Consider the following 15,500-nt stretch of genomic DNA (forward strand, 5'->3'; position numbering starts at 1 on the left):
ACTGGTTGCTCTCAAACCAAACATTAACAGGGTTTCTCCTTGACCTTCTCTCTCACAGTCCAACAAATATGCTCTGCCTCTTCATTCCCAGATACAGGACTCTCGAGAGGGAAGCTGGGGCCCCGAGATCAGGGGACATCCCAGCTACTGACTGTCACAGAGACCTAGGCAGGCTGCGCAGCAGAGCCTCTGGCCCTGTAAGGTCCTTGTCACCCTGGGCAGAGTGTGTGGGGGGAGGGCACTTCGCAGTGCAAGGAAATGCGTGGTTGCTGGCTTGGGAGCTGAGTGCCCTTGGCACCTCCTGCGCGTCTGACTGTTCTGGGCCGGCCGCAGCTTTGGTAGTCTGGTCTCGGGGCAGTTTGACCACTGACCACTGACTCTCCTTCCGGACGGCCCCTCGGGTCCCTCCCACTGACGGTGTGCTCTTTTCTGTAGAGCTATGAACCAGATGAGCTGACCAAAGAGATGGCCCACCTGGAAGGACTAATGAAGGACCTAAATGCCATCACGACAGCATGACGACCTTCAGCAGGACGGGACTCCAGACCTGAGTCTGGGACTGAGCCTTGAAAACAAGGAATTGTACAGAGGACGAGAGGACAGCACTTGAGAACACGCAGTGAACACACAGAGCAGCTGTGCCCCGCGTGGGGCTGGCTCCAGGCACGGCCACCTGCCTCTCCTGCTCGGCCCGGATGAATGCTGGGTCCAGGCAGCTTCCCTTTGCCCACTGAGACCCTGCAGGACTGGGCACCATGGGCCAAAATGCCGTGTCCAGGGAAGAGGCAAGAAGAGCAACCTGCATTTCCCCTTGTGGTCAGGCCGTGTCCGTGCCATGACGGCATCGCCTTTACGGTGCGTCGCCGGCATTCACGTACAACTTTATTTGTGTCCTGTTTTACTTCACCTTCACAAGAAAAACACTGTCAAAACCAAGGAAGTCCGAGGTGTTCTCCACAGGTGGTGGCATTTGACTGCTTGTTTGAATTATGTGTGGAAGGTCGACAGGATGGGTTGTCCAGGGGTTGGCTTGTTTTTTTGTTTTTTTCTCTTTTAATTCTGAGTCATTGCATCTACCAGCTGTTAACCCATCACTTTGAGGGGGGAGGAAATGTTGCATTGCTGTTCGTAAGCTTTTTTATTATTTTTTTATTATAATTATTAAAGGCCTGACTTTCTCCTCTCATCACTGTGAGATTACAGATCTGTTTGAATGATATGTAACATTGAAAAGACTTGTTTGTTGCTTCTGTGCAGTTTCAGTATTGGGGTGGGGGTGGGCTGGGGGGGTTGGGAATAGGAAATGGAGGGGCTGCTGAGGTCCTGTGAATGTCTCAGTCATTGTACTTTCTTCCAGAAGCCTGCAGAGAATGGAAGCATCTACTTTATTGTCCTTTCCTGGCATGTCCATCTCTATTGTCACTAAGTTGCAACTGGAGTTTCATTTGGATCTAGTTTAAAAAGTCCTTTGTGCAATAGGTGGGTCCGAGGATGTCGCTGCCCTGACGTCCTGGTCAGATCATGATGAGAACGTCTGTGCCAAGCAGTCAGGTGCTGTGTGTCCACCCGCAGGAGTGATGGGGAACAGGGCACCAGCCTGACCCGCTCCCGGGACATCAGAGAAAAGGATGGAGACCCTTTCCTGCTGTTCTCATGTGTTCCCTTTGGGGAAGGTGGGCGTTAGGGAAGGAACTTTGTTTCCACTTACAACTCCTTGCTTCTCTCTGGTTCCTCGCCTCAGCCAGTCCAGCTCTCACGTCCATGTCCACGTTTCAGGGCCCTTAGGAGAAGCATTAGCAAGAGCAAGGCAGGCGGGGCTGCAGTACCCAGGAGGCTCCCGCTTCTTTCTGAACGTTGTTCTCGAAGTAGCAGGAGACAGGGACAGGAAGCAGCGGCCTGTTCCCATCCCCGCAGCTCAGCTAAGCCCTGGTTAGAACGGGGCGGCAGGAGGTGTCTGGGGCACACTCAGTGGCCTGGCCTCACACACAAGCCTTGGCCTTTGCAAATAGTTTTTCTTTTTCTTCAAAAGATGTGGAGCTGAGGTGGGTTCTTTTTTACTATTAAGGATATATTATGAAAAAAATACAAGACAGACCCTCAGGCATCTTCCCCTACTCCCCAGCAAGCCCCCAGAAGAGAACGTGGCAGGCAGTGCAGAAGACCCATCGGGCTTTGGTTCCGTAGCCGACAGAGGTCAGCTGCCGACCCCACCGCTGGGCTCCCACCCACCTGCCCCGAGCACGGCCCCATAGGCACCCCACTTGCCTCTGTCCGTTGGTTATTTCCCCTTTTCAGGTCTTTTCACACATTTGCTTTTCTGGACGATGAACTCTTTGTATTTATTGTTTTGGGGGCAAGGAAAAGTGCGATGCTGGACCTGCTGCCGTGCCGGCTGGTCAGGCAGGTTCTGGAAGCCAGTGCACTTAACACTGATCCTGAAAAGAGCGGTGGGAGCCCCCGGACACCTGCAGGGCCCAACTCCCCAGAGCCGTCTTACCTTTTGCCCAAAGAAACCTGCTCAGTATCCAGGGCGTTCGCTCGCACGCACCCTGACACTTCTGTTACCTCAGGGCCTTGGTACCTGGACACTGCCACAGAGCTGGGGCGGGTGGGGGGCCTATTTTTAAATAAAGTACCTGCTCAGAGTTGGGGATTTTTTAAAATTTAAGAAAAAGGAAAGCTATTCTGTATTGCACCTTTTCACAGTTCAATACATTTTCTTAACATTTCCTGTGATTTTTGAAATGAAACCATCGTGTGTCTTGTCCTAGTTGAGCGGTTGCCCAGCAGCTTCCTCCGGGAGGATTTGGAACAGACGTGTCTGCTGCCTGGCTGCCTGGGGGAGGGCCGGGGGGCTGCGGGGACGAGCTGCTGTACACACTTGTTTGGCCTTCTCTGTAGTTGATGCTGTAAACTCGATGGCTTTTTAAAAAACAATTTCATGTTTTTATTTAGTATTGGAAATCCAATACATTTTTTTAATCCAATCAAACGCTGTGTGGTGCGAGAGTTATTTTTCCTTGAGAACAGGACGTCGGGGTCCCCCGTTTCCCAGCCTCACACCTCCCCGTGGCCCTCAGCTGTAAAGGTGGGAGTCCTGAGGGTCACCGGGGAGGCGTGGCCAGTGAGCCGGGAGGCTGCGAGCAGAGGCCCAAGGGTGAGCCCTGTCCTGTCCCCTCCCCACTGCTGCGCTGCAGGAGCTGAGCAGCCTGAGGAATCCAAGATGACACCTGTCAGGAAAAGCCAGGTGTGCCCGGCAGAAGGGAGCCGCCGCTCTGAGTGGCGAGTAGGCCATGTCCGTGCTGCGGCAGCAGCTCATTCTGTTGATACACGGACAGCACCCACTTCTGCCTCTGCAAGGTGTGTGACACCTGGAGCAGGTGTTACAGGAGCCCCACCCTTCGTAGGCGCCTCACCTGACCACATTCACTGTGCCTTAACCTTGGGCTGCTAAACAAAGATGTCACCGACAGTGTGCTTCAACAGCAAACATTTATTTCTCACAGTTCTGGAGGCTGGGAAGTCCAAGCCCAAGGTGTCAGCAGATCTGCGATCTGGGGAGGGCTGCTTCCTGATTCTGATTAACAGGTTCACAGCTGTCTTCTTGCTGTGCCCTCACATGGCGGAGGAGAGAGCGCTCTGGGGTCTCTTCCATAAGGGCACTAATCCCGTTCGTGGGGGCTCCACCCTCAGGACCTCATCACCTCCCAGAGGCCCCACCTTCATACACCATCACATTGGGGGTTAGGTTTCAACATACAAACTCGGGGATGGATCTCGAGATTATTATGCTAAGCGAAATAAGTCAGAAAAAGTCAAGAACCATATGACTTCACTGATACGTGGGATGTAAAACTGAAAACAACAAAGGAACAAGACAAAGAAACAAAAACTCATAGACGCAGACAATAGGGGTTACCAGAGGGTGACGGGGGAGGGGGATGGGAGATGAGGGTAAAGGGGATCAAATATATGGTGATGGAAGGAGAACTGACTCTGGGTGGTGATCACACAATGTGACATATAGATGATATTTTATAGAATTGTACACTTGAAACCTGTGTAACTTTACTAACCATTGTCACCCCAATAAACTAAAACGAAATGGGAGAGACACAAACTTTCAGTCCATAACACAGATTTCTCATGGTGTGTGAGGGTCGGGGGCTCAGGACAGCCTGCCCCCCATGAAATTGCAAGAAACGGAAGGCAGGAGGGCGCCCAGCGTCCGCACAAACTGCTCCTCCATCCCCAGGACCAGCTGCTCTGCTGCCGAGAGGACTTAACGAAACCCAAATCCCATCATTCCCATTAGCGGGGTCCCATTGGCCTCAGGGTGGAGTCGGATCGCCCAGTGCTAAAGCCTGGCTTGTCTGCCGCGGCCCCCGGGTCCAGACTCACGTTGCCTCGTGTGTCCAGAATCCTGGCCGTGGACAGCTGCGTGTAGAACACTTTTCAGCCTTTGCACATAGAGCACTCTCCACCTGTGCTCCTGTTCCAACAGCCTGAGTCCCCGGCAGTGCGCCCTCCTCTGCATCTAGATGGCGCCCTTGGCACATTTGAGTGATTTATGTTTGAGTCTGCACTGGACTGTGATCACCATGGGGGCGTAATTTTGCACTCCTCTCTGAATGCCTAATGCCAAGGGCCGTTTCCGACAACAGCAAAGCTTGCCTCCTGGGTGGTGAAACGGACAGTCAGGAGGATTCAGGGCCTGGGGCTGGAAGGCTCCCCACACACCACCCCTCCCCTCCCTTGGAGGCCTCTATTGTTACTGGTGCCCGGACCCTCCCAATCCAGCAGCCCTTTGGTGTCTTGAACTTGAAAGATAAAAACCGGTCTGCCTGGCAGTCAGGAAATGATGCTGGTGCCACAGTGGCCTACTGGATGCTGGGAACTAGGGCAAGAATATCCTCCAGATCGTTCTAGGATGAACATGAACAAGGCTCTCTGTGAAGAAGAAATGACCTCTTTCCCCAGTCCATCCATCAGCCCCTCCCAGTCAGCCACCTTCCTGCCAGGGGCGTGGTCTCATCAGGAGAGACTGGAGAACAGCCATCAGGTTGATGGGGAAGGGACGTGGGCTGGGGGTGGGGAAGAAGCAGGGAGCCACGAGGGGCCAGCCCTACCCACAGAGGCAAAGGGGCCTCAACCTTTCACCTGGAGTTCCCAGCTACCAAAAGAGGAAGTTCACCTGCGGGCTGGGGGAAGAGGTGGGAGGCAGTAATTGAAGGAAAGTAATATTTTTCATAATTTTTCATAGCAAGTCATGCTGAGACATGATATTTAAAACTACGATTACCCTCTGAGCAGAGTGGATGATGGTCACCTCATGATGTTCTTTGACTCAACTAGGAACTTGATGGGCTTCGGAAATGAAAAGATGGGCCTAGAGCTGAGCTCAGTCAGCGTCAGAGGGATCTGTTGCTGCAACAGAGAGAAGAATTTGTAACTTCCTGAAGTAATTTGGGGGTGGGAAGTAGCTCTGGCAGCAGGTACAATCAACAAGAAGGTGCGAGGATATGGGGCTAAGTGGGGAGGCACCCCCCAGCGGGAACGGCCTGCCCTTGAGGTGCCCGAAGGACTTTTTAAATGAGGTGATTGAATGCTCTTTGCACGTGTCTGATGTGACCCCCTCCGACCCCCCACGTCTCATCGAGCGCCTGCCATGTGCAAAGACTTGCATGAGTGGCTGGCTTCTCCCCAGGAAAGAAAGGTGCGTCTGGACCAGCATGTTGATGGACAGACCACGAGTCTGGCGAGGTGAGGGTGACCATGAATGAAACTGGTTCACTCAGCCAGAAGTGACGGAAAGAATCCAAACCTGAGCAGCCACAGAAATCGCGGGGGCAGAGGGGAGGGGAATGAGACCTTTCACAGGTCAAGAAATGTGAATTCCAATCAAATTCGGCTGCTTAAGACCTTACCCAGATTTTAAGAGGCAGACTTACCTCAGCGGGTGTCTGGGTTGCAATCAGTTTGCATATGCACACCCTCCATCTCAGCGTCCTGGAGCAAAGCCTCGTCACCCTGTCCGAGGTGTGTATGCTAGATGCCTGCCCCTCATTAATGGGTCTACCTTCTCTGCACCTGGTCTCCCAAAAGAGCAACTGAGGAGCCATTCCAAACTCTTCCTTCAACACCACAGCACGGGGCTCAGTAAATCCTGCAGCTCTAGCTCTCAAATGTCCCCCAAAGTGGCCCCTCTTTGTCGTCTGTTGGGCCAGCTCCTCACTGACCCCACCAGCTCAGCCTCACACAACAATGGAGAGGACTTTCTGAACTCCAGTCTGAGCTCTCTCCTGTTTAACATTGTGCCATAGCTGCCCCATCACCTGCCCTGCAGAATGGAGTCCCAGCCATCTGCCTCTTTGGTTTTATTTGCCACTTAGTCTGCCCTTTTGCCCGAATTTGGCCCTCGCAATAGAGAGCAATGTGCCTGGGTGTGGTATCTGACCGCTGCACGGAGCTGGCAAGGGTGATTCTGGGCCGTCAAGCTGGATGCGGTTGTCCAGGTGCCGCAGATGGGAGTCAGGCCTAGAGAGGTAAGAACAAGGTGGGTTCCTTTCATAAACTCAAAACCCAGGTCTCACAGAGCATTCTGGGCAGCTTTCTGAAAGAGGCAGGAAGAGCTGGGGTCCATTCTTGAAGGCAAAATGATGGATCAGGCTCCCATAGACAGCATTGCCTAGGAAATGGCGGAAAACCACCTGATAAACGTTCTAGACGAACACACAGAAGGGAAACTGGCTGGAACTGAAAGGAAAGAGATCTCGGTGTGGGCAGGTGACGTGAGAGAAGGAATATTTGGGGCCAGTCAGAAAAGGAGCTGGGAATTATTCGTGCTTTCACAAATATTCCTGAGGGCCTTCTGTGTGCCAGGCACTGGGGATGCCCAATGAGTAAGACAGCCTCCGTTGGTGTGTTCAGTCTAGAAGAGGATAGACACTTGACAGACAGAAATGACCATCCAGCATGAAAAGTGCTGAGACCTGACAGAGTGATCTGGCAAAGTCAGGAAGGAGATTCCAACCCTGACTGCAGAGTCCGGGGTCACAGAGTAAGTGACAATGAGAATGGTGGGCGTTCACCCGAGAAAGGAAATGGGTTTCCTCCAGCACCGCTTGCACTAGATATGAAAAGCAGGGAAATTTCAGATACTGGCTAAATTACAACAGGAATACTTTTAAATGATTTGATCAAAAGAAAGCAAGGGAATTCCCTGACAGAGGACCAGAAAACTGAATCCAAGTGGTAAACAAAAAGGGAAGCTGGCACTTCCCTGGTTGGAAATCCTACTACGGGAAACCTGGAAAGTGGGCGAGGAGACCGCCCCCAGATGGAGGGAGCCACGCCTAACACTGCGCACAGCCAGAACGCGGAAGGGAAACTCTCCTGGGAGCAGGCCCAGGAGAAGTCAACCTGTCATGAAAGAAACCGAAGGGAAGCCTGACAGGCACTGCTGTGTTTTAAAAACAGTAAAAATCCCCATCTCCCTTGAGAATTTGTTGAAGCTTGTTATGTCTATATTCATAAGGGATACTAGTCTGTAATTTTCCTTTTTTTTTATTTTTTAATCTAATTTTGGTATTGGTGCACTATTGGCCTCATACAGTAAGGAAAGTGTTCCTTCCTCTTCTTTTAGAAGAGCTTGTGAAAGATTGGTGTTAATTGTTCCTTGAACATTTGGTGGAATTCACCAGTGAAATATCTGGTCCTGGGCTTTTCTTTATTACTAATTTAACCTCTCCACTTGTTGTAGGTCTACTCAGATTCTCTGTTTCTTCTTGATTCAGTTTTGGTAATTTGCGCTTTTCTAAGAATTTGTCCATTTTATCTATGTTATCTAATTTGTTGGCATATTGTTGTTCAGAATGTTCCCTTATATTCCTTTCTATTTTTTAAAGGTTGGAAGTAATATCCCCTCTTTATTCCTGATCTTAGTATGTTGAGTCTCCTCTCTCTCTCTCTACCCCCTTTGCTTTTTAGCAGTCTAGTTTTGTTTTGTTTGTTTGTTTTCAGTGCAAGTAGAAAGTTTATTTTCTATGATATAGAATTAACAGTTAATTCGATTCCCCAAATTGGGAAAAATTGGAACATTTGCATATGACAACTTTCCATGAAACACTTACTCATATCGTTCTTAAAGTTATTGACTGTCCAAAGAAACTGCAATTTCAAGTTTGTTCACAGAAATCAAAAAAATTGTAACTTGGAAAGCTTCAGAATGGTAATTCTATCCCAGAATTATAATCACCAGGGGGGAAAATGCTCTCTGGGCTAAGAGTTTCGACATCACTGTAATACTGTGTGCATCCACTTCATACAGAAGTGTGCACTGGGCAAGGAGGGTGTATACACTCCGGTTACATCCCTTTTGGAAATGAGCTCAATTGCCTTGTAGTCTGTCTCCAACAGGGTCAATTGTCAAATTGTCAAAATTTTTTGATTTTGTTGATCTTTTCAAAGAACAACTTTTGGTTTTGCTGATTATCTGAATTGTTTCTCTATTTCATTTACCTCTGCTTTAATCTTTATTATTTCTTTCTTTCTGCTAGCTGTGTTTAGTTTGCTCTTCTTTCCCTAGTGTCTTAAGGTGAATGTTTAGTTTACTGATTTCAGATCTTTTTTTTTTTTAATTATTTTCTAAATTTATTGGGGTGACAATTGTTAGTAAAATTACATAGATTTCAGGTGTGCAATTCTGCATCACATCATCTATAAATTACATTGTGTGTTCACCACCCAGAGTCAGCTCCCCTTCCATCACCATACATTTGATCCCCCTCACCCTCATCTCCCACCCCCCAACCCCCTTACCCTCTGGTAACCACTAAATTACGTTCCCCAGATTAATTTTCAAACCCCGTGGCCATCCTGTGGTCACCGACTGCCCTCCAATCCCCTCACCCTCCTCCCCACCCCCACCCCCCCCGCCCATCTAGCAACCCTCAGTTTTTCCTCTTTGTCTCCAAAACTGTTTCTGATTAGTTCATTCACTTATTCTTTTCTTTAGATTCCGCATATAAATGAGATCATATGTTACTTATCTTTCTCTGTCTGACTTATTTCACTTAACATAATGTTCTCTAGGTCCATCCATGTTGTTGCAAATGGTAAGATTTCTTTCTTCTTTATGGCTGCGTAATACTCCATTGTATAAATGTCCCACGGTTTCTTAATCCAGTCATCTACCGATGGGCATTTTGGTTGTTTCCATGTCTTGGCTATTGTGTATAGTGCTGCAGTAAACATAGGGGTGCATAAAGATTTTTGAATTGGAGTTTTGGATTTCTCCGGATAGATACCTAGGAGTGGAATTACTGGATCATAGGGTAGTTCCATTTTCAGATTTTTGAGATACCTCCATACTGTTTTCCATAGTGGCTGCACCAATCTGCAATCCCACCAACAGTGCACAAGCGTTCCCTTTTCTCCACATCTGCGCCAGCACTTGTTGTTCGTTGATTTATTGATGATAGCCATTTTGACTGGGGTGAGGTGGTATCTCATTGTGGTTTTTATTTGCATTTCTCTGATGGTTAGTGAGGTTGAGCATTTCTTCATATGTCTGTTTGCCATTTGTATGTCCTTTTTAGAAAAATGTCTCTTCATGTCCTCTGCCCATTTTTTAATTGGGTCGTTTGTTTTTTTGGAGTTGAGTTGAGTGAGTTTTTCATAGATTTGTGATATTAATCCCTTATCAGATATATCATTGGCAAATATCTTTTCCCATTCAGTAGGATCCCTTTTTGTTTTATTGATGGTTTCCTTTGCTGTGAAAAAACTTTTTAGTTTGATATAATCCCACATGTTTATTTTTTCTCTTACTTCCCTCGAGTGAGGGGATATATCAGTAAAAATCTTACTCCGGGTAATGTCTGAGAAGTTTCTTCCTGTATTTTCTTCTAGGTATTTTATGGTTTCAGATCTTACATTTAAGTCTTTAAGCCATTTTGAATTTATTTTTGTATATGGTGTAAGGAGGTGGTCCAGCTTCATTTTTTTGCATGTGTCTGTCCAGGTTTCCCAGCACCATTTATTGAATAGACTGTCTTTACTCCATCGTACATTCTTGCTTCCATTGTCGTAGATTAAATGGCCATATAGGCGTGGATTTATTTCTGGACTCTCTATTCTGTTCCATTGATCTATATGTCTGTTTTTATGCCAGTACCATGCTGTTTTGATTACTGTAGCCTTGTAGTATAATTTGAAGTCAGGTATTGTTATACCTCCCACTTTGTTCTTATTTCTCAAGATTGCCTTTGCTATTCGGGGTCTTTTATGGTCCCATATAAATTTTAGGATTATATGTTCTATTTCTGTGAAAAACGACGTTGGTAGTTTGATAGGAATTGCATTGAATATGTATATTGCCTTAGAGAGTATGGACATTTTAATTATATTAATTCTTCCTATCCATGAACATGATATGTGTTTCCATCTATTTATATCTTCCTTCATTCCTTTCTTCAGTGTCTTATAATTTTCTGAGTACAGATCTTTTACTTCTTTGGTTAAATTTATTCCCAAGTATTTTATAGTCTTTGGAGCGATTGTAAATAGGATTGTTTTTTTTAATTTCTCCTTCTGATGTTTTATTATTGGTGTATACAAATGCAACTGATTTCTGAATATTAATTTTGTATCCTGCTACTTTACTAAATTCATCTATCAGGTCTAATAGCTTCTTGGTGGAGTCTTTAGGGTTCTCTATATATAGTATCATATAATCTGCATACAATGATAATTTTACTTCCTCCTTACCAATTTGGATGCCTTTTATTTCTTTTTCTTGTCTGATTGCTGTGGCTAGAACTTCCAGCACTATGTTGAATAGAAGCGGAGATAGTGGGCAACCTTGCCTTGTTCCTGATCTTAGGGGGAATGGTTTTAGCTTTTCCCCATTGAGTATGATGTTAGCTGTGGGTTTGTCATATATGGCCTTTATTATGTTGAGATATGATCCCTCTATTCCCACTTTCTTAAGGGTTTTTATCATAAATGGCTGTTGGATTTTATCAAATGCTTTTTCTGCATCTATTGATATGATCGTGTGATTTTTATTTTTCATTTTGTTAATGTGGTGTATCACATTAATTGATTTGCGGATGTTGAACCACCCTTGCATACCAGGGATGAATCCCACTTGATCATGGTGTATGATCTTTTTAATGTATTGCTGAATTCTGTTCGCTAATATTTTGTTGAGGTATTTTGCATCTATGTTCATTAGAGATATCGGCCTGTAGTTTTCTTTTTTTGTGGTGTCTTTGTCTGATTTTGGGATCAGGGTGATAGTGGCTTCGTAAAAAGTGTTTGGGAGTCTTCCTTCCTTCTGAATTTTTTGGAAGAGCTTGAGGAGAATAGGTGATAATTCTTTTTTGAACGTTTTGTAAAATTCACCTGTAAAGCCATCTGGTCCAGGGCTTTTGTTTGTTGGGAGACTGTTGATTACTGATTCAATTTCCGTGGTGGTAATCAGTCTATTTAGGTTTTCTGTTTCTTCTTGAGTTAGCCTTGTACGCCTCTAGAAAATTGTCCATTTCTTCCAAATTGTCAAATTTGTTGGCATATAGTTGCTCATAGTAACTTCTTAAAACTTTTTGTATTTCTGCAGTGTCCGTTATCACTTCTCCTCTTTCATTTCTGATTTTATTAATTTGGGTCCTCTCTCTCTTTTTTTTAATGAGTCTGGCTAAAGGTTTGTCGATTTTGTTTATCTTCTCTAAGAACCAACTCTTGGATTCATTGATCTTTTGTATTGTTTTTCTGGTTTCTATTTCATTTATTTCTGCTCTGATCTTTATTATCTCCTTCCTTGTGCTCCTTTGGGCTTATTTTGCTGTTCTTTTTCCAAATCCCTTAAGTGTGAAGATAAACTGTTGATTAGTGATGTTTCTTGTTTCTTTAGGTAGGCCTGCAAAGCTATGAATTTCCCTCTTAGGACTGCTTTCGCGGCATCCCATAGATTTTGGGTCGTCGTGTTTTCATTTTCGTTTGTCTCGAGATATCTTTTGATTTCTTCCTTGATCTCCTGCTTGACCCATTCATTATTTAGTAATAAGTTATTCAGCCTCCATGAATTGGTGTGTCTTCCAGTTTTTTTCCTGTAGTTCATTTCTAATTTCATAGCATTGTGATCAGAGAAGACAATTGGTATGATTTCAATTTTCTTAAATTTATCAAGACTTGTTTTGTGGCCTAACATATGGTCTATCTTGGAAAATGTTCCATGTGCGCTTGACAAAAACGTGTATTTTGCAGCATTGGGGTGAAATGTTCTGAAAATATCGATTAAATCCAAGTGGTCCAATGTATCATTTAAGGCTGTTGTTTCCATATTGATTTTCTGTCTGGAAGACCTGACCCTTGTTGTCAGAGGTGTGTTGAAGTCCCCTACTATGATAGTGTTACTGTTGATCTCTGTTTTTATGTCAGTCAGTACCTGTTTTATATATTTAGGTGCTCCTATGTTGGGTGCATAGATGTTTACTAGGGTTATGTCCTCTTGTCGGATCAATCCCTTTATTATTATATAGTGCCCATCTTTATCTTTTAATATGTTCTTCATTTTAAAGTCTATTTTGTCAGATATAAGTATCGCAACTCCAGCTTTTTTCTCGTTTCCATTTGCATGAAATATCTTACTCCAACCCTTCACTTTCAGCCTGTGTGTGTCTTTTGTTCTGAGGTGAGTCCCTTTATACAGCATATACAAGGGTCTTGCTTTCTTATCCAGTCAACCACCCTATGTCTCTTGATTGGAGCATTTAATCCATTTACATTTAAAGTGATTATTGATAGGTACATAGTTATTGCCATTTTTAAATTTGTAGTTAGGTTGTTTTGATCTTTCTTCTATTTACAGAAGTCCTTTTAGTATTTCTTGCAATGCTGGCTTGGTGGTAATAAATTCCTTTAGCTTATTTTTTTCTGGAAAGCTCTTTATCTCTCCATCAACTTTTAATGATAGCCTTGCTGGATAAAGCAATCTAGGTTATAAGCCTTTGTTTTCCATCACTTTAAGTATCTCCTGCCACTCCCTCCTGGCCTTCAATGTTTCTGTAGAAAAATCATTTGATAGTCTTATGGGAGTTCCCTTGTATGTAACCCTCCGTCTTTCTCTTGCTGCTTTTAGGATTCTCTCTTTGTCTTTAAGCTTTGCCATTTTAACTATAATGTGTCTTGGTGTGGACCTGTTTGGGTTTATTCTGGTTGGAACTCTCTGCACTTCCTGGGCTTGTATGTTGGTTTCCTTCATCAGGTTGGGGAAGTTTTCAGACATTATTACTTCAAATATGTTCTCAATCCCTTGCTTGCTCTCTTCACCTTCTGGTATTCCTATGATGCGCATGTTGTTGCGCTTGATGTTATCCCAGAGGTCTCTTAGGCCATCTTCATTGTTTTTTATTCTTTTTTCTTTCTGTTGTTCCGTTTGGGTGATCTCTGCTACCTTGTCTTCTAAGTCGCTGATTCGATCCTCTGCTTCATCTAACCTGCTGGTAATTCCTTCAAGTGAGTTCTTAATTTCGGTAATTGTGTTCTTTAGTTCTAACTGGTTGTTCATTATGATTTCTACATCCTTCTTTATGTTTTCTCTAAGCTCGTTTGTTATGATTTCTACATCCTTCTTTATGTCTTCTCTAAGCTCCTTAAACATTCTTATCACCAGTGTTCTGAACTCTGTATCTGAAAGGTTGGTTACGTCTGCTTCATTTGGTTCCAGTTGTGGAGGTTTCTTCTGTTCTTTTATTTGGGACGTGTATCTTTGTTTCCCCATTCTGGCTGACTCTCTGTGTTTATTTTGATATATTAGGTAGATCCCCTAGAGTTCTTAGTTCGTGCTAGGTTATCTTATGTAGTATGTGTCCTTTATATTTGACTCGCACCACGTCGTCCTCCTCTGCGTGTGCTCCAAAGGTGACTCTTGTGTTGTGCACACTGTCCCGTTCAAGAAGATCTTTAATTGCTTTTTGCTTGTGAGTAGGTGGGGTTAACTCCTGGGCCGACCCGTTGTGAGACTTGGCTCTGCCCCCCGCAGGGCGCTCTGCTGCGTGAGGGTTGACCACCCAAATGTGGTTTGGCCTCTATGGGCTCCAGTGCCTGCAGAGAACCCCCTCTGGGTGTGTGACCTGCAGGTCAAACCCGGCAGCACTCCGGTTTGGTCTGGAGTTGGCCCCTGGATATGCTGAATCCCGTGCCTCTCAAGCTGGGCCCCGGCAGGGCAGTTTCAGAGCAAAGCAAATCACCAAGAACAACAGCAACAACAACAACAAAGAAAAAAAATCAAATACATTCACATGCAAAAACACCCGATAACCCCCACTCGACACAGGCAAAGATATCAAAGATATAAAGACAAAGCAAAACAAAACAAAACAAAGCAAAACAAAAAGCAGCGACAGTCTCGGCCTAAGCCCACCAAGCAATGTCCAGGTTGTCCTCTGCTGTACCAAAGAGCCCCCTGCTTATTGCGCAGGCAGAGCCGGTCACCTGGTGCCCAGAGTGACTTTGGGACTTCAGACTTAAATGCGTGGGCCTGAGGGGTCTGGATGATAGTTTTTACAAAGTCAGTGCAGTTTCTGCCCTTGTCTGCACATATGCACACTGAGAGTAGCACCACCAGCCCCGTGTCCAGTACTCCTGAGTCTTAGGGCACTTCTTCAGTGTGTGTGTGTATGGGGGGGTGCAGGCGGGAGATTTCTGATCTGCTGAAAGCCCAGAGCTGCGCCTGCCTTACTGCTGATCTCTGGATGTGGTCTCTGCAGTAGCACTTGCCCCGCCCTAGGCAGGCCAGAAAGGGTGGTGGCTGGGGGTGGAGGAGTCTCTTCTCTCCTAGCCCAGACAAAATCACACACTTCCCAGTCTCCCTGGGTCAGGGCTGCCTGTCAGGCTTCCCAGAGCCTGAGCACTACTAGGCTCCTCTGTAATCTGACACTACTCCTCAGTTCAGGGGCCAGTTTAAGTCTCTGGAAGGGCGGGGTAGGATTGGAAGAGAGGGGCAGGGGAGGGGCCCAAGTATGGAGTCTATGTTCTTTGTCCGCCCCAGGGCCCACTAGCCGCCCTCCCGGCGGGAGAGATCAGCCGTGGGACGCAGGGAAAGAGCCCACCTCCTGGTCTCTGTGCTCTCCGTTCCGCCCTGGGATCCCGTGGGTGCCCGGAACTGCGGGTGCCACCGCAGTTTTCGGTTTTCGCCGCCGCCGGCTGAGACTCCGCTGCGGGCTGGGATTTCCTGCCGCCGCCGGCCGCACGTTTTCACTCCGCTCCCTTCCTTCCTTCCCCTGCTCGCCCAACTAGCGCACCTTCAAGTAATCCTTAGCTTCAAGTAATCCACGAGTCTCTTAGCTGTTCTGTGTGATGAGCAAAGAGTTCTTTGATGGGTTATAGGTCCTGTTTGTAATAAGATCCGGAGGAGAACTCAGAAAGTGCGCCCTGCTGCCGCCATTCCTATGACGTCCTACCTCAGATCTTTTTAAAACATAGGAACATATTGT

The 15,500-nt window shown here is 46.1% G+C and overlaps 1 protein-coding gene across 8 annotated transcripts in view; it reads left to right on the forward strand.

Moving 5' to 3' along the window:
• NEO1 (neogenin 1) overlaps window positions 1-1,879 on the forward strand; it is a 213,742-nt gene extending 211,863 nt beyond the window's left edge. For 3 of the 8 annotated variants that reach the window (XM_033107554.1, XM_033107561.1, XM_033107562.1), the window contains one exon: window positions 436-1,879. In XM_033107554.1, coding sequence (XP_032963445.1) covers window positions 436-519 — 84 coding nt within the window. In that variant the 3' untranslated portion in view covers window positions 520-1,879. The remainder of the gene's footprint in view (window positions 1-435) is intronic. The other 5 variants (XM_033107555.1, XM_033107556.1, XM_033107560.1 and 2 more) reach the window with 3 other exon arrangements.
• Window positions 1,880-15,500: the final 13,621 nt, after the last annotated feature.

The sequence above is a fragment of the Rhinolophus ferrumequinum genome, chromosome 6, assembly GCF_004115265.2.
Source record: "Rhinolophus ferrumequinum isolate MPI-CBG mRhiFer1 chromosome 6, mRhiFer1_v1.p, whole genome shotgun sequence".
NCBI lineage: Eukaryota > Metazoa > Chordata > Mammalia > Chiroptera > Rhinolophidae > Rhinolophus > Rhinolophus ferrumequinum.